The sequence below is a fragment of the Papaver somniferum genome, chromosome 7 (assembly GCF_003573695.1).
Source record: "Papaver somniferum cultivar HN1 chromosome 7, ASM357369v1, whole genome shotgun sequence".
In the NCBI taxonomy this organism is placed as follows: Eukaryota; Viridiplantae; Streptophyta; class Magnoliopsida; order Ranunculales; family Papaveraceae; genus Papaver; species Papaver somniferum.
The window spans coordinates 134,281,967-134,300,184 of record NC_039364.1 but is presented as its reverse complement, the minus strand read 5'-3'; the positions used below and the strand labels follow the sequence as shown (position 1 = coordinate 134,300,184).

General features: G+C 36.7%; 2 protein-coding genes and 1 pseudogene across 3 annotated transcripts; 2 read left to right on the top strand and 1 right to left on the bottom strand.

The window, feature by feature from the left end:
* The first annotated feature begins 3,184 nt into the window (after positions 1 to 3,184).
* Positions 3,185 to 7,505, top strand: LOC113298489 (plant cysteine oxidase 3-like). 2 transcript variants are annotated; one of them, XM_026547253.1, is made up of 5 exons: positions 3,185 to 3,383; positions 4,780 to 4,931; positions 5,709 to 5,862; positions 6,720 to 6,920; positions 7,046 to 7,505. In XM_026547253.1, the coding sequence occupies exons 1-5, from the start codon at positions 3,263 to 3,265 to the stop codon at positions 7,165 to 7,167; spliced, it is 750 nt and encodes a 249-aa protein (XP_026403038.1). In that variant the 5' UTR covers positions 3,185 to 3,262; the 3' UTR covers positions 7,168 to 7,505. The 2 variants fall into 2 exon arrangements, with proteins under 2 accessions (XP_026403038.1, XP_026403037.1); XM_026547252.1 differs by having other exon boundaries at positions 3,186 to 3,383; positions 7,040 to 7,505.
* Positions 7,506 to 10,893: 3,388 nt separating this feature from the next.
* LOC113298487 lies at positions 10,894 to 14,626 on the top strand (annotated as a pseudogene).
* Positions 14,627 to 15,050: 424 nt separating this feature from the next.
* LOC113298488 lies at positions 15,051 to 17,721 on the bottom strand. Its single transcript, XM_026547251.1, has 8 exons — positions 17,110 to 17,721; positions 16,850 to 16,930; positions 16,594 to 16,653; positions 16,154 to 16,197; positions 15,995 to 16,037; positions 15,815 to 15,886; positions 15,630 to 15,731; positions 15,051 to 15,528 (listed from the first exon to the last, which is right to left on the bottom strand). The coding sequence occupies exons 1-8, from the start codon at positions 17,533 to 17,535 to the stop codon at positions 15,412 to 15,414; spliced, it is 945 nt and encodes a 314-aa protein (XP_026403036.1). The 5' UTR covers positions 17,536 to 17,721; the 3' UTR covers positions 15,051 to 15,411.
* Positions 17,722 to 18,218: the final 497 nt, after the last annotated feature.

Genomic DNA, 18,218 nt, shown 5'->3' with positions numbered 1-18,218 from the left:
AGAGATGATGTTGCATTTTACTATGGTCCCTTGATGCTCCCCCATGGATATTCTATGTACGATCCACATCGGGTAATGCGACAGTTGGGTTACGTCCAAGAAGAACCCCATTTCGATGCTGAGCCATTCTTTAGAGTGGAGAGGGCTAACTGCACCACGTCCCAGAAAAGTATTGTCGTCGCTTACACTCCAGCACCAGTTACAGATGATTGGAACAGTAGAAGTGGCCTTAAAGTCGATACGAGTCTTTTGGACGAGGTGACCGTAGGTCATGAAGCTCATGAGAGATACATGTATTGGTACTTGGGTTGGGCTCGTCCTACTGTGATTAGGGAAATGACTGCGGAAGATTTGGTTCGTAAGAGGAAGTTGGCAGCGAAAGACCCGACAACAAGTCTTAAGTTCTTTGTAAGTATTTTAGAGTTTCTTTTAATGTTTTAAGATTAAATTATCGAATCATTCTATTAATTGTTTGTTGTTTAATTGAAATAGAAGGAGCATTTGAAGAGCCTTGTGAAGGTGATGTGTTGCGCGAGAGAAAGAGGAGAGCCTTTGTCCATTGAAGAACAAAGCAAACACATTGAATTTGCTAGCAATGTTGACAATGAGGACGCCATAGAAATGTTCAAGTAAGCTGATGCTGAAGTAAAGAGGGAAGAAAAAGCCAGGAGGGAAGCACAAGCCAAGATGAATGCTGACAAAAAAAGGGGTCGCTCCCTTGGTGGTGAAAGTAGTAGTACTGGTGGTGGTGTTCCTAAACGGGGACGTGGTCGTGGTCGTGAATGAATGCACTCCTAGTTTATTTCTTTATGTTGTGGTAGACAAATGTTAAGGTTAACTGTTGGACAAACGTTTTTTTAAGGTTTATGGGACATGTTTTCGTATTTTGGACAAAAAATGTTGGATTTCTAATTGTTGAACGAATGGTTTGTTTAGCCACGTAAAGTTTCAATACTTATGCCGGCATGTTTTTTTTTAAGTTACATTGCCAACCAAACCAAGGCCGGCAAGGTTTTGAACTGTCGGACTGCCGGCCCTGACAGCAGAAAATATTTGCATACCAGGGTCGGCAAGGTAATCAGACCAATACCCTGCCGGCTATGTGTTGCAGAAAATACCTTCTCCTGATGCCTAAAATCATCATAAGGTCGGCATGGTTATAAATTACGATCTTGCCGACTATATACTAGCCGGCATGCTAGGAACCAAATACCTTTCCGGCGATTACACAGAAGAAATTGAACTCTTGATGTCTAAAATCAGTATAAGGTCGGCATGGTTCTAAAATATGACCTTGCCGTCTTTACCGTAGCCGGTGCCTTAATAACTAAATACCTTTTCGGCGATTACACAGAAGAAATTGAATTCCTGATGCCTAAAATCAATATAAGGTCGGCATGGTAAAAAAATTCGACCTTGCCGACAAAGGTATAGTCGGCATATTGTGGAAACAAAAACCGCGCCGGCGAATTCTGAATTCAAATTTTTGCAAGTATAATTGCATTGATTGACTTGTACTTGGGCACTATAACGACCAAATTTGGGCACCATCCTATAAATACACTACTTCTCTCTACAAAACACCACACACCTATTTGCATGTACTCTCAAAAGCTCATATCATCATGCACTCCATCTAACTCTCCATCTAACTCTCCCAATACCTCTACATACAACAATGGCATCATTTGATTCAAATGAAGATTTGGCAATCACCAAAGCGCGGTACGCGGAAACTAGAGTTAGACATGCGTCTTTCGTAAAGGTGGATGCCGTAACCTTTTGGGCTAGGGTACACAATAAATTTAGGCAAGACTTTGGGAATCCTAATGGAAGAAGTGTTCAAAAATTCCATGATAGGCACCTAGTCATCGAAAATGCGATACTTGCTTATATAGCTCTCCAACCCCGGATTTTCAACGCTACCAACTTCAACTTGTCCATTGAACAATTTGTAAGTTTTTTTTGTGGTTTATTTTACGTGATCCATGTTGTTTGATCTTCCTACTAAATACCACTAACAAATTAAGTTTGTGTTTTGTTTTTATAGCATGAAGTTGTCAAAGTGCGCTACTTGAAGGTAAAGGGGGAAGCATTCGCATTCGATGCAAGCTATGAATTCATGGTCTCCAAAATCCCGGAGTATCCCCCGGACTTCATGCATGACGGAGATGACTGGGATTCCTCCAACGAAGATTGATGGTTTTAGTGTAGGTTTTGTGGGTAGATCTCTATGTAAACCCTCACGAGACTATAACTCCTCTACTAGGGTCGCCTAGTGGTTCAAAGGCTTGATGCACATGCTAAGTGCATTCGTTTTTCTGTCGACAAGGAGTTATATTTTATGTTATAATCAATGTAGTAACCATAATTGCATGAATAAAGTGAATTACATCATCCCATATTATGTTTTATGGTGGGTATAACTACAGGTCGACAAGGTTAGAAATCATTAGCATGCCGACTTTTCAGTAGCCGGCAATGTGAGAAATTATTAGCATGCCGACAGTTCAACAACCGACAATGTTATAAATTATGTGCATGCCGACTATATGATAGCCGGCATTGTAGGAAATATTTACATGCCGACCGTAAGATTGCTGGCCCAAGATAGTCGGCATATTCTTCATTCAAAGACCATTCCGGCGTAAAAATAGTCAGCGTATTATTCATCCGAGGACCACGCCGGCCAGATATAGTCGGCATGTTCTTCATTCGTCGACCCTGTTGACTTTTCATAGTTTCAGAACTGAAAGTGTTGATTTCTTCTTTAATTTTGAGTATGATTTCACACATCAGCTTTGCAATCCCCTTTTTATAAGTGTTTGGGTAATATGTTTTCATTTCCGTTGCAAAAAAAATTCTCCAAACAAATTTTTTTCTTCAAAAATCTTCCCACGTGAGTTCAATCAAAAACAAAATTTGTTAACTTAAGTTCATAAGTTTTAATCTACTTAATTAATTCATCTAAATTCAATTAATTAATCTAATCAGAATTTTTAGTGTTAATTAAACAAGGGCATATTAGCCATTTAGAAAATACAAGGTTAAGTGGTGGCTTCTTGTACTTCAAAATGTCTTGGATTTTGTCTCATTAGGTATACCCCAATTAATCTGGGTATACCCCAATAAGCTTGGAGAAAAAAAAAATCGACGTTTCCTAACAAACGTCAGGAAAACTCTTCCAGAACACTGTACCCTCTTTTAGGACTGAACACTATTTACCTTCGGTCTAGCTCAGCCACTCACTGCCAAAGCGCAGATGACGAAGAACTCTTCTTGCATTCAGGCTCTCTATGGCCTATGCAGAAAGACCTTTACTACGCCTTCAGGAACTCCTTTTGCTTCTTCTCAAGCAATCCAGAAGCTTTGCTCTCTTTTAGGTAATCAACAGTCACCTTTGATGATGTTAGTCAATCTATTTAATTCATTCGTTTATTTTTATCAATCTTTAGTTTTTAAATTTTGCGGTTTCGGTTATAGTGAATTATGTGAAATTGAATCATGGTTTTGTCATGTGAAGAGGGATTGGGAATGTGTCATTCTGATTTTAGGGTTTAATCCTTTACTTTATGTTGCCAGTTCTTTTCTCATCCCCTTCGAAATATCGACAACAAGTACATTTTTTATTTTAACGTTTAATGCAGGTACACTGAATTATTACCTTTTTCTTTGAGGTTTTTCTTCTCATATGATCATTCAATATGAGCGAGATCATGTTGGCTTGTTACACCTAGAATCGGGATAGCAGTTAATTGAGTGGAGAAGAATGTTTGCCACTGAGGGGCTAGGATTTTGAAGTTAGTGGTGGGGTATTATTTGAAGGAATTTTTGCTTCTTGAAAACACATAATTGTTGGTCATAATAAAAATTAAACCAAAGATAGAGGATAAATACTGCTACGATAATCTTTTTCGTAATCTGAAAAGAAGTGTGTCGAAATTGATAACTATACTTTGAATTTAGCTAAATTTAACTGCCTGGGTGCTCTCAGTATATACAAATTTAGCTAGTTTTCACAATAATTTGAACCCATATATTATGGGGTTTACAATAGTTTTCACATACTAGATGCGATGTTTGACTACAGTTTCCTTCTCCTTAACATTTCATTTGCACTATTCGCAACCTGTACCAGATGCATGAAAGTCTGTTATTTTATGATTGTGATAAGTTGTTTGCCTTGCTTGCATTGTCCAAAATATTGTCTGCATATATTGATGGTAAGATTCAGCACCACTTCCCTCGCTTTGAGCATATGCTCTTGCAAGTTATCTGTAGTTTGTGAATTGTGAATAAAGTCATGAATTAACTCCTCTCGTATTTACCAGCTATATGGTCTTAACATATTTAGAGCTACTGATTTATTAATAAAACCTGTTTGATTAACTGCTGATGTGATCTTGAAACTTACCAGAGAAAAGTATCTAAGAGTATGAAGTGAAACACTGGTGTTTGAGCATTTCTATTTGGGGAAGTTTTTTGGATTGCTTGATATTGTATGCAGAAAGAAAGTTTTAAACTAGAGCAGACACCAAAAGGTCCAACAGAAAGCAGACATAGTCTAGGAAATTGCTGTTTTTACTAAAATATTCAGCATCATATCCTGGTTGTATAGTGGGATGGGTTGTCGTAGAGGCTAATATGGTCGATATGGTGGTAATTTCAGTTAAACAAGTGAGCTTTAAAATAAAAAAAATAGCCGTGAACTTCTTGGATACCATACTCCCTCTCATTACTTGTTTTTACCTAATATTCTGAATGGCTCTTTCTCTGTAGATACTATTACTCCTTCTGATGTCGGGCTCAAAGAGAATAATGCAGATGATGACCGGGGACATGGTTTTTTTGGTGAGAACTTGTTCGACAGGGTAGGTCGATGGGCTCAACCTATTACGTTTGTGGACATACATGAATGTGATAATTTTACAGTAAGTTAACATAACTCTTCTTGCATCATCACTTCCAAAGTTGAAGGTTGAGAGCATATGACATTTTTGTTCATCTCTTGTTTATCGCAACAGTTTCTGGTTTACGTTCTTTGTCCACATCTTAATTTTTTTTAATAAAGGAATATGTTACCTTATGGAAGTGTCCGCTCAAAATACAGTCTATCATGCACTCTTACCAAAATGTATCTTTCCGAGGTCATGGAGGTATATTACTACTGTGCAATTGCATTAGGTGAAAATTGGTTATGAACACTTGTTAGAATATGAGATGCTTCTGGGTTCGTGTACCTTTGTTTTCTAAATAGCGGTGCCGATATTTTTCCATCTGTTGATAGAATCTATATAACTTAGATTGAGATATTTTGAGGCAACACGTTGATTTAAATACTCGATGGAATGTTATAGTTGTCTGCGTACAATAAACTGATCAGGTGATTGGGTCATATATTTATATGAACAACCCCAATAATATATTTATATGAACTACCCCAATAATATGTGAATTGCAAAGTGATTTCCAGAACCAAGAAAAGAGGTGGCCTAGAGTTTTTCTTTTGATAGAAGTATGAAATGTAGAACTGATCTCAGCCAACCACCTTTTTATAGAATATTGAAGTTCCATCTTGTCAATGTTAAACTGTTGTACAAAAAGAAACATAAAAGATTGGGTTTGATGGAATTGTAGCCTTTTATTGACAGTCTTCGAAGTTATGAGAACAGTTTTGGGTACTTAGTGATGCACATAATATACTGCAGATGTGTATATTCTGCCTGCCAACTTCATCAGCAATTCCACTTCATGACCATCCTGGAATGACTGTCTTAAGCAAAATACTTTATGGCTCCATGCACGTGAAAGGATATGACTGGGTTGAGCCTGCCTGCGTACGGGAAATCGGCAGTTCTCCTGGTGTGTTTCTAACTTTGGTATGGTATACTCTTCCATGGCATTTTTCTTTTAGTTTATTGTAGGTCACTTAAACCTGGGTCCAGCTGACTAAGTAAGAGACTTATCCTAGTCTTTTTTGGCCTGTAATTTTGTCCAACATAGTCATCAGCCTGTCACTTTCCAACTTATGCATGTAATGTTAATAGCGATTAGGCACTTCTTGGTCCTTGGAAGCACTTTTTATTGCTGCTGTGTGTTCCTTGGTACTTCTTTCTATGACTCTTGAATTAAATTGACAAAATCTTCGCCTTGTTTTTAATGATCAAAATCTTGCAGTCTAGTGTATTTTGGGTAGCAAAAGAAATAAGCTCTGATTGATGAAAATGATTGGGAGGCATGTCTTCTTCTTTTCACTTGTCTTGGCTCATATGGATTCGCTGTATGCTGTTTGGTATTAGTTAACACCGATGTGCGGTAGTTCCACACATATAACAACAGCTTAAACAGAATGGTTCAATCTTCATCTTGCTTCTAATTTCTTGAGCTAATGATGAATAATGTGATGCTGGTACTGCTTCTATTTTTTTCATGCACTGTATACTGAATACAAAAAATAATACCCTTTGTCCAATTATGCATTGTATATGGGTATTTAACAAACCCATCGCTCAAAAATATTCGCTGTTATTGACGAAAGAATGGAATCATGGCATTGTTAGATTCACCCATATCAATGATCAGAATTCAGATAAAGGAAAATATAAATTAAAAGATGGTAAAGAGGTCTTGAGTCGTCTAAGATAGAACATTGATTGTTAGCAGTGATGTACTAAGAATTCTTGTTTATCTGCCTGATATGGAATTTGTTTTGTTGGCAGTTAGATTGGCGAAGTTAGCTGTTGATAAAGTTTTAACAGCACCATGTGTAGCGTCAGCCTTGTACCCTAAAAGTGGGGGTAATCTTCATTGTTTCACTGCAGTCACTCCCTGTGCTGTGCTTGACGTACTTGCTCCTCCCTACAAAGAAACTGCCGGCAGGAAATGTACTTATTACCATGACTACCCTTACACCAGTTTCCGTAAGTATCATCTCTCCATACTCGAAAACACTTGGAAAATAATTTGACAAACCCTGCTAATAAATATAAGAAGTTGCTGACTAGTTGGATGGGTTTCATCAATGAAAACCTTTTTGTAGCGACAGAGAGTTTGGATGGGATATGTGAGGGGAAAGAAGAGGAATATGCATGGCTGAAGGAGATTGATACACCGAATGATCTATATATGCGTCCAGGAAGATATACTGGTCCACAAATCCAAGCTTAAGATTTCATCAGTTGTGATCGGTGCTTGAAGATCCACTCTTTTGATGTTTGGCTTGATTTCTTATGACCGCAGATTTGCAGGAAGATCCAAAGAAGTTTGTAGTCGTGTTATATATCAAAGTCTAGTTACCTCACATGGATTGCATACCAAGTCTGGAAGCTAATCAGCTAATGCCCTGAAGTAGTGTTTTATAAAGTTCCAAGTCTCATGTCCCTTTTCTCTATTTGATCCTGCTGTAGAATATATGAGATATTACGGAATTCGTAAGTTTTACAGTTGTTTATTTCCCAAGCTGTGTTACTCCTTTGCTTGTCTAATATTATGTGCTGAAGCCAATACATTGCTGGACTAGTTATTATCCTTCGTTCGGCCAGTAACAGCTGAATTTGAAAATTTTAGTTTTTAGAAGTAGAGCAAGAAAAATCAGATAAACAAATAGACCCATTCTTCTCCCCTCTTTCAGTTTTCACAGCGTTTCCTAGGAAGAAGAATAAGTTTGAAGGGATGGGTTCTTATTTAGAAAGTTTTAGGGTGCCTAGTGGACTAGTGGCGCGCAAGTGTCTGTCGGGTTCTCTGCATATGATTTATTCTTCCCAGAAAAGCTTATTCCATTTCTGCGTTTTGGTTCACTACTCAAAATCAACATAATCAAATGGATCCATCCAAAGCAGATTAGAAGAAACAAATAGAAATCATTTCAGGTAATGACTGTTCTTTAATTATTGTTTATAAGAACGATAAAGTAAACTCTTTTTTTTTTTTTTTTGTAGGAATTACCAATAGGTACTATTATGATAGTCTTAGTTAGTAGCAGGTCCACCCACTAAAGCCCAGTAACCAGAGGTCCATAATAAAAAGAAAAAGAGGAAATTGGACTAAATTTTTTATCCCCTGGTCCGGTACACGTGCGGGATGTCATAATCCACTTTTAAAAATACCCAAACTACCCATTCCCAGATAATACATATACGTTTCTTAAAAAAAAATCACCATTTTTTTCGCTCTCCTCCTCTCTTTCTTCATCTTCTCAAATTTTGCTCCTGCTTTTGGATTACGAGCTAGAGTTTTTATGAAGATCTCTTTGAAGATTTACAGGTATGTTATGTAATATCTCTTTCTGCTGTTGTTGTTTTTTTTTCAACTGAATCTGTGAAGATCAGATCGTTTTGATTACGTTTTCACCTTCTTCTTTCGGTTTTTGTTTGTTTTTTGCATTTATTTTTGTTTTGGTTTGTTTTTTATGAATTTTGATCGTAATTATTTAATTGTTTGGCTAGATTATGATGTTTTTAACATATTTGAAATTTCGATTTGATAATCTTGTTATTTTCGCTTCTTGATTTTATCAAAATCATGCTTGTTTGTTGTTTCAGGGGTATTATCCAACAGTACATATGTTGAATACTGATACAAATTGCTTTTGATTCTGTTTTTTTCTTAGTTTTATCACTTGTTGTTGTTTGATTCATAAGTACATATCTTCGATACTGAAATAAGACTCTCTCGATTTATGGTCTTCTTCAATATCTCTCGCTTCTACAAAATCAGATGAAAATTTCTTTGTTGCAATGTTTATATTAGGGTTTTCACGATCTAATCGTGGTTGTATTTGATTTCGTCTTTTATCTCCGTGTCTAATTTGTTGATTATTTTACTAGATCTAGATGGATAATCAGATTGTTTGATCATTTCGTTATTAGATCTGATTATACCAGTTCCATTTTTGTTGGTTTTAGATTTATTTCAGTTTGTTGTTGTGTATGAACCAGCAGTACGTATATCCCGTACTGACAGAAACCTATTTTACTTTTAAGAAGAAGAAGAACAAGATGGTGCATCATTATGATTTACGAGGAGAATATTTTTTTCTGTTTCCAGGTATGCTTTCTAATCATCTTGTTTGATTATTTTGTTCGGTTTTTCTTCTTTTGATTTGTTTTTTTTATTGTATTATGATAATCAAATCGATTTGATTGACGCTTTTATGGTTTTTAGGTTTTTTACAGTTGTTTTTCGTGTATGAATTGACAGTACATATATGGCGTACTGATACAAAACTCTTCTAATTTTGTTTTATTTGAAGTTTTTCCAATTTTTTTGGTTCGATCCATGAGTATGTATGTATAATACTGATAGGAAACTGAGCTAGTTGATTGTAAACAGTTGTGATTCTTAGTGATCAGAGAATCAGACTAGTTAACCCATTACGCACACCTAATTCCCTTTCCTGCTATGTTTCTTGAAGATTGCAGATTCTGCTGGGGCTTTTCTCATGATGGATATGGATCACATAAGTGGTCTCGTTGCTGCATCTGTACTTGCCGACCCATTTGAATACTGTGATGTTGTAACAACCACCACTCACAAGGTACACCTAGTCCCATTCATGAAGTCTGCAAGACTGCAACTACTGACACCAACACAAGCAGCATTTGTTTTTATTGGTTTAGGTTCAAGGGTCATGTTGTTTACTATGTCTTCTGTTTCAATTTGCAGTCATTACGAGGTCCCAGAGGTGGCATGATTTTCTTCAAGAAAGATCTTGTTCTTTGGGTTGATATGGAATCTGCGATTAACAATGCTGTTTTCCCAGGGTTACAGGTAACTAAAACTGTAGCGGTTATTTGTGATTTATCATTGGTTCAACATTATAACATTTTTTAGGTTTGTTACAGTTGTTTTTCGTGTATGAATTGACAGTACATATATGGCGTACTCATACAAAACTCTTCTAATTTTGTTTTATTTGAAGTTTTTCCAATTTTTTTGGTTCGATCCATGAGTATGTATGTATAATACTGATAGGAAGTGCTATTTGCTGTGTATTTGCTCCTTTTTTAGTCTTACCCTTCAGTACTTATGTGAAATACTGTAATATGTCTTTCGATTCTCTTATTTTTCATAGATCTGTCACCTGTTGTTGTCATACTGTTGATTTATAGTTCATGAATCTTCAGTACATATATCGCATACTCATAGGAAGTGCTCCTTGTTATGTTTGATTCAGTACGTATATGAAATACTGAAATAGATGCTCTTTGTTACGTTTGATTCAGTACTGGAATTGGATATGGAGATGATCTGGAGCTGCAGTTCAGAAATTATTGCAAGAAATGACAGATTTTGAATGATAGGAACATGAGTTGTTGTTGGTTCAGATTTGCAATCTTGTGAAATCGGTGGTGGTCTTGATGAAGTTACAAATTGGTTGTGACGTGTGTTTGAAAGAAGGTGTGCTGCAAATGGATTTGGAGGAACATAGAAGGTTGGGTTGCTACATTGTATGATCCTACAATGTATGTGATGTAATACATTTTCTAATTTATTTATCATTGATTCTTACAGATTTGTACTCTACCTGGAAGCAGTGCAGCAAATATGTACTCGAATTTGTAAGCATTCAGATATATAATCGGATTTGTAAGCAGTACGACAGATATGTACTCAAATTTGTAAGCAGTGTAGTAAATATGTACTCGAATTTTTAAGCAGTATACCAGATATGTACTCAAATTTGTAAGCAGTGTAGACACACACGTTTGGTAGTAATGGGCATTATGGACATTTCCATGTTTTAATTAATTTTGGACCTCCGCATAAAAAAAAATTCCGGTTGGATCCTACTATAAATAACTATATGGGCCTAGGACCAAACAAGAAATTTTCCTTTTTTCTTTAATTGTATGTTACGTTTATTATTCATAAACCTATTCAATTACTCAATCTGCTAGTTGAATTGATCATCAGTTTCATATTTGCTTTGAAAAACCCAAGAGAGATTTAAAGCTTCAGATTTTTCCTTCCATATTGGAAAAGAAGTACTCTTTAATCATAGTCTCACTGAAATTTCACTGAAAAAAAGTTTTTTATTCAATTTCCACATTTCATTTAGGGTTCCATAAGATAACTAAGAAGTGTGTACTTATTTATTTGCTTGCAAGGAAGAAATAAATATGGGGGCTGCTGACCTCCCAAAACAAAGAGTAGCATTTGTGCTAATAGATGGATTAGGTGATGTCTCGCTGCCAAGATTTGGAAATCGAACTCCTCTTCAAGTAGCCAAAATTCCCAACTTGGATGCAATTGCTTCGGCTGGAATTAATGGCCTTATGGATCCTGTAGAAGCAGGATTGGGTTGTGGAAGTGATACAGCTCATCTCTCTTTGTTAGGTTATGATCCAAGAGTCTACTATCGAGGCCGTGGAGCGTTTGAGACTATGGGTGCTGGATTAGCAATGCAGCCTGGAGATATTGCATTCAAGGTTTGTCTTTTCTTGTCCTTCTCATCTACTGTCTTCATTTTCTGCAAGTAGATAAATTGTATGGTAGTAGAATCTGCAGCGGAGGCTGGGGATACAGCACCCAGTTTGTTGGTCTGTTGAGAGCCCATGTTTTATCTGGTGATATGGTTATTTAAGAACTGGCAATGAAATGTAAAACCTTTTTCAAAGCAAAAGTTCTGGTTGTACAAATGTATGTTTCTGTATTATAAAATAGCACTATCTATACGTGTGTTAGCCTGTTAGGTCATACAACATGGGGGCTTCATTGCGTGCTTTGTTTTTCATTCATACTGTGTTAAGTTCTTGTTTCTGTTTTGAGATGACTTGAATTTTGCCATAAGATGTTGCTGAACAACATGTTGGTCATGCTCATTCATTATACATACATATGGAATACATAACTAAAAACCCCAATCATCTGATATATACAAATACAAAGAATAATCTTGTGCTGATCCTTCAAAGTTCAAACTCAACTGCTTGTTTCTTACCTTATTATGTTGGACGGTCACTAATTGAGTGTAAGAATGGATAGTTTGGTTTTAGGAAGACCGTTTAAAATCAACCTACTGTGAGGTTTCTCTTAGCAAAAGGTGAACTAGTCAAACTCAAACGGATCAAAGGTGTAGGTTTGTGAATTCTACCATATATAGTATGACATAATGGGTACTTCAAGGACCAATTTCCTGGATCTCTACGCAGCGTGATAAGTTTCTAAAAGCTTATATGTAAAGGATTTAATGTATGAGAGAAATACTTTCTGACTGGATGTGAATTACTACACCTCATCCATTTGTATCAACTATATTATGTAGCCTGTTTTAGGTATTTAAAAGCTTTTCTAGCTCCGAATTCACTTTAGTTACGATTGAAGATCACCACTTAATTCTGGAATTCCCAATTTTTTTACTGTAATTTGATTTTACCTTTTGAAGTTCTTATTTTTCTGACATTTTTTATACACTGTTGTCACATGCAGTCAAACTTTGCAACATTAGATGAGAAATCTGAAGTTGTTACCAGTAGAAGAGCTGACAGGCATTTTGAGGAAGAGGGGCCTATCCTCTGTGCTGCATTGGATAAACTGAAGCTACCATCTTTCCCTGAATATGAAGTCAGAGTCAGGTGAGTGTTCTTATTATAAAGGTTTTGGATATATGTTGATTTGAGCATGAACTAACCTTTCGCGGGCCTACCATCAGTTAACGATCACAAAAAAGTCAGCGAGGAATTTACCACAATAATTATTGCTGAAGTATTATTTTTAAACACTAAAATATATCTAGATTAATAGAGTGCTAATCCACTTGCAGAAGTTTTGGATATACTTTGGTATACTTTGGATCTAATGGAGTCACATTTATTGTTAGAATTTCTGAAGGTTCAAAACCATTTAGGAAAGGCTAGGACCACGATGGGTTCTGTGCTGTTGCTGTATCTAAATCTGTAACGATCACACCCTTTTTGGTTTATAGTTGGATCTTAGTTCTTAATTTGCTGATTACCTTCAGGGCATAGAAGATTTTCAGTTATGTTTGGTGTTTTCCTTTTTGACCTCCTTCCTAAATTGGAAGGAAACTTAAAAGGACAAACTGAGAACTGAAATGCAGTATCCTTCAACAGATATGCGACAGAACACAGGTGTGGAGTAGTTGTTAAGGGACCAAAACTGAGTGGAAATATATCTGGAAACAGACCCTTTAAAAGACAACCGCTTGCTTTTGAAAGCTGAACCTTTGGATGATACTGATGAAGCAAAGCATACAGCTGCAGTTGTCAATGAACTCTCAAAGGAGATGTCAAGAATTCTGATAGCTCACCCATTGAATGCAAAACGTTTGGTTGAAGGGAAGAATATTGCCAACATTGTCCTTTTACGAGGCTGTGGTATTCGAATTGAGGTCTGTATTGTCACCCTTCACTGACACTGGACCAGTTTGAAACATCTGCTCTGTTCGATTTAAATGGTCAAATACTAATTCCTTTTGTTTGCTGTGTCCTGCAGGTTCCACCTTTTGAAAAGAAGCATGGATTGTGATCATGCATGGTAGCCCCCACCAAAATTATTGCTGGGCTGGGCCTATCTCTTGGTATTGACATCCTAGAAGCTCCTGGAGCAACAGGAGATTACCGCACTCTCTTAACTTCTAAAGCGACTGCTATAGCAAAAGCTCTATCCTCCCCAATTGAGAAATGTCCAAACGTTTTTGTACCAGGAGAGGCTGAACCTGAGCCAGGCCGAGCCAATGGCTATGATTTTGGCTTCCTCCACATCAAGGTTAGTTATTAATCGCGTAAAGACATTAAATTTCACATTTTCCAACAACTAAGAAAGAACAACTGTGTTCAACAATAAATTTCACAAGCCAAGCTCAAAAACCTCTGAGGTAAGATGGCAAACAAGGACATCCTTACCTGTTTGAGTTGTTGAAGGTGACTCAGCTAATAGGGTGCTAAAATTCGACTTTAAAATGATGGACTGAGAATTCCAATCTGCCTCAAATGACGTATCTTTTTCATTTATTTATTCCATATTTTAACACTTTAAGGTATATATGACAGGCAATAGATGACGCTGGTCATGATAAGGCAAGTGTTTTCAAGGTCAAGGCATTGGAAGCAGTTGATGTAGCAATTAGTCAACTAGCGAGGCTCCTCTGGCAGCCAGAATCTACTGGAGATTTCCAATACTCTATTTGCGTCACTGGTGACCACTCAATTCCTGTTGAATATGGAGATCACAGTTTTGAACCCATTCCATTCACTATATGCCTATTAAAAGATTATGTAGGTGCAGTGGGAGGGGAGTCTGTTATAATGGGAACTTCCCTTGATCCCTTTCCTCTTCCAAAAGTAGATCCTCCCGCGGACCTGAGAGAGATTGGTTTTGAAGAGGATAAAATTGATCCACATGAAGCTTTCTGCGGTGATTCAGTAAGCAGATTTCACGAGTTAGCAGCAGCTAGAGGCTGCCTTGGACGATTTCCTGGCGGCGAGATGATGGGAATCATAAAGACATTCTTGCTCTCAAAATCTGAAACACTCTGAAGTGATCTCTTCTGGGTGGCTAAATTCTGTTACGTGAAACAGTGATTTTGTCTAACGGAGCTACAAATTTGCATGAGAATGAGAACTGAATGGTGTTTGGAATGAGAAATGAATAATTTCAGAGCTCAGTGGTTCGGATTCCCTCACACTTTTTTGCTAGGCAGAGAAATTACACTACAGTTGAGGAAAGAAGTACAATAACGTGTTAGTAGTTGAACAAAGACCCAATGCCTGGAATGCCAACAGGATCCTCCCTTATTTTGTGGCATCAACAGGATGTTAGAGATGCCCAAGTGCAATTTTTATTGTCAACCTGGAAGTAGTATACATTGATGGTCGTAGTTTATTTTGGAGCGAGATCTCCTTCGTCCTATCCATAGTCTGGTGTGAACCTTAAAGGTTGTGTTTGACGTAATAAATCCACACAATTTTGGGCATGGGTTCATTCTCAAATAATACCAAGATGTTGCTCATCCAGCTAAAATACTTCCCGTTTTGCCATATTTTAAACAATGATGTCACACATGGAAATCGTACACCATCGATTTAGGCTTGCTACAATTCAAATGATTCATTCTAAATTAATTATGTTTCCTGCATGAACGGTCCCCTAGGCAAAATTATGAAGTGATGCACAAATTCACCATGAGTAAAATTCACCGTTACATAAATCATAACCATCAAAATTTATTCTAATATTGGGTGGATGTCTCTGTTCTTGGTTCCTCATCCATATCTTTGGTCAGGATTGGTGTCTTCAGGTTGCTGGCTGAGGAGTTGTAAAGTTAAGGAAAAGGGTGATAAAATTGATGGGAAAGGCCATCAAATGTGGCGTCTTGAAACAGCATAAGAAGAATAAGTACAGACACAAGTTTAAACAACAACAGTTGAGTTATTGAGAATCCGATGATCTTCAAATTGCTTTTGCCCATTTAGGCAGTGACAAAGAAGCCTTCATCCCAAGCCTGGACAGGAACACAGCATAAAGAATGTGTAGCAAGAATACAAAGAATACGCAGTTGAGTAAAAGCTGTTTCAAGTAAAGGATAAACATATTTTAGCGTCTTTTCTGAGAAAGTGTATTAGAATCATCAAATGAGAAAACCAGATACAGATGTGTCGAAGAAATACCACGGTGCCAAATATGGCATATATTGTATACATCGATGGGATTGTATTTACACCTATGGCGGTAAGAATGTAAGTGAGAGAAGCGTGAATGTTTATGGTGATCTGCACCCAAGTGTAAGGATTTAGAATTCAAGTTACCACGACCACAGATCAGCGTATTGAAATTAGAAAGAAGCATTAATTACCAGAGATAGTATGTTTTCTCTTATCAAGAATGAGGATATTAGAACATACCCCATTGCACCCATAGCTCTAACCTGGATTTAAGAAAAAACCATGTCATCAGAAAAAGACTTGTACAAAATCAAGGGAATAGGACTAACCAAATATATCCGAGGAGCTTAGATGGAGTGGGCAAACAATACAAATGTGCACAGAGCAATGGAGAGACCCCAATTAGCCCTCAACCTGTGAAAATGAGAGAAAAAATAACCCGATTAGCATTTGAGTGGTAGTATAAGAAAAATATCTTATAACTCGGCCAAGAATTAGGATAAGGATATAAGTAGCTTTTCACTCAGTACCTCCACAAAGAACCCATGGCAAGGCCAACCAATCCATGCATGAGCTGCAATGAGGTAAGATAAAAGGTAAGACTAAGGAGATACCCAGATATTAAAAGGATAACTCCCCGCAGCTGAAAAATCTTCCATACGTGAACTAGCAAACATACTGATAGAAAAGCAATATAAAAAATGAATGATATAAAAGCATTATTTCTTTATAATATATAAGGACTACGGATAGAATACGTGTCTCAAATTATGTATTCTGATACTGTTTCCCTGAGTTATAGAAAAAGATGTTCCGCTTGTTCATAATATTTAGTTTATAAATCGAGTCCCTTCACATAACTGCCCAAGCCTAAGCAGCAGGAAGAGAGATTAACTCATTCACAATAACACAAGTATTAAAACAGCAAAAAAAGAAAAGCAAACAAGTATGGATTTCGATGAGTGCTCACCAAATAGGTTAAAGCCTTTACTGGACCTGACAAGGTAAGTAATAGCATGGCAGTTGCCACCTGAAATAAGAACGGAAAATACCAAACATGTCAAACCTCTCAAGCGTGAGTACTGAGTATATATGGTGGCCAATGTTTATCTATCTTCATGTGAACCAACAGATTCAGGTCTTACCCAAGTTCAATCACCATGAACACATATATATTTGTAAACTCTAAAAGGGGAGGTAAGTATAGCTGTGGAATAAGTACTAACCATAGTTTTCCTACCAGCTGCAAGATCCCATCTTATAGAAGAGATTACAATTGGCAAAGAGAAGAAACAACCAAAATAGTTCTGCACAGCGTTAGAAAATTTCAACTTTTACCAATTAAGAACTGAGAATATCTAAAATGAGCAGCAGCAGAATGGTAACCACTAACGGGCATCATTCTGTTTCATCAGCCATTTCTATTAGTTATGTCATCAAAATCATCTTATTACTGTAACACAGTACTGCATTATTATGTACTTACCTCAATTGCAAGAGAATTGCTCAAGAAATAAGCTAATCCAGCAACAGCAGCAAACATAGAAGACTCGACAAGTCTCAAAGTTTTTTTATAAACAACTCCATCAATTGCTAAATCATCAAGTTTTCTAGAAACTTCAAAACTATCTAATTCACCATTACCACCCCAAATTGGAGTATCCCGATTTGATGAAACCTTACTAGGTTTTCTTCTTCTTCTTCCTTCAAATACACATTTAGGTAGTAAATTAATTGAATAAGAAGATGATGAATATGAAGATGAGGCAGAAGTTGTTGTTGTTGTAGAGAAGACATTGTTTAGAGGGTGAAAAGATTTGGGTATTTTAGATAGATAAAGAGTAGTTGTAGTTGAAAATAAAGATATTTGGGAATTAGGGAAATACTGAGAGTGAACATTAAGAAAGCTCATATTAACTGGAAGAAGAGAAGGAAGAGAGAATTGATAAACAACCGGGAAAATTAAGTAACGTATACAGAGTTTCAGATGGTCGTTAATTTAGAGGACGATGAAGAAGTGTCAGTGAGCTCTTCGCGAAGGTTTGAAGAAAACCCGCCGAGGACTAAAGGCAAATCTTTTGATCCCACAGTGGGTTGAACAAACAGCAAATATGGGGGGCCAATGTAACAAATTTGATGGTTTGTACATAGTACCTGTCGCGTGATGGATATTGGGTCGCCAGAGAGATGTGCGCGTCCTAAGTTTTGCGGCTGGGAGCCTATGTTCAGCCGCTCAACCATACTTATGCCGGTCAATGGCTAGAGATCAAGCAACTCTCTTTGAATTACTCTATAAATACTTTTATTGATTTCCAAGGAGTTTAACGGATTTGCAAAGTATTGTTGTATACTTTTAAAATCTCTTTCAAAGTTTATGTTACTGGTTGTAGATTGTCAAAAGGTCTTCTAAGTTTGTGTTACTCGTTATAAACTTGAAAATTCAAAAACTTTGCATACTTACTTATTTTCAAGATTTTGAGTGACTTTTATGTATATATTTACCTTGATAAAAGTCTTGCAAAATATGTAAGATTTTGGAAGACTTCCAAAATTTTCATAAAAATATTTTTTATTCTCTTTTATTTTATTAATTCA

Excerpts from the sequence above, each read along its gene's own strand:
- LOC113298489 (XM_026547252.1), top strand. The coding sequence starts at position 3,263 with ATGACGAAGAACTCTTCTTGCATTCAGGCTCTCTATGGCCTATGCAGA. Across the intron at positions 5,863-6,719 it reads GGAAATCGGCAGTTCTCCTG|TTAGATTGGCGAAGTTAGCT; the intron begins GTGTGTTTCTAA and ends TTTTGTTGGCAG. Across the intron at positions 6,921-7,039 it reads CTACCCTTACACCAGTTTCC|CGACAGAGAGTTTGGATGGG; the intron begins GTAAGTATCATC and ends ACCTTTTTGTAG.
- LOC113298488 (XM_026547251.1), bottom strand. The coding sequence starts at position 17,535 with ATGAGCTTTCTTAATGTTCACTCTCAGTATTTCCCTAATTCCCAAATA. Across the intron at positions 16,931-17,109 it reads GCAATTCTCTTGCAATTGAG|AACTATTTTGGTTGTTTCTT; the intron begins GTAAGTACATAA and ends AACGCTGTGCAG. Across the intron at positions 15,732-15,814 it reads GAGAAAACATACTATCTCTG|ATCACCATAAACATTCACGC; the intron begins GTAATTAATGCT and ends ACTTGGGTGCAG.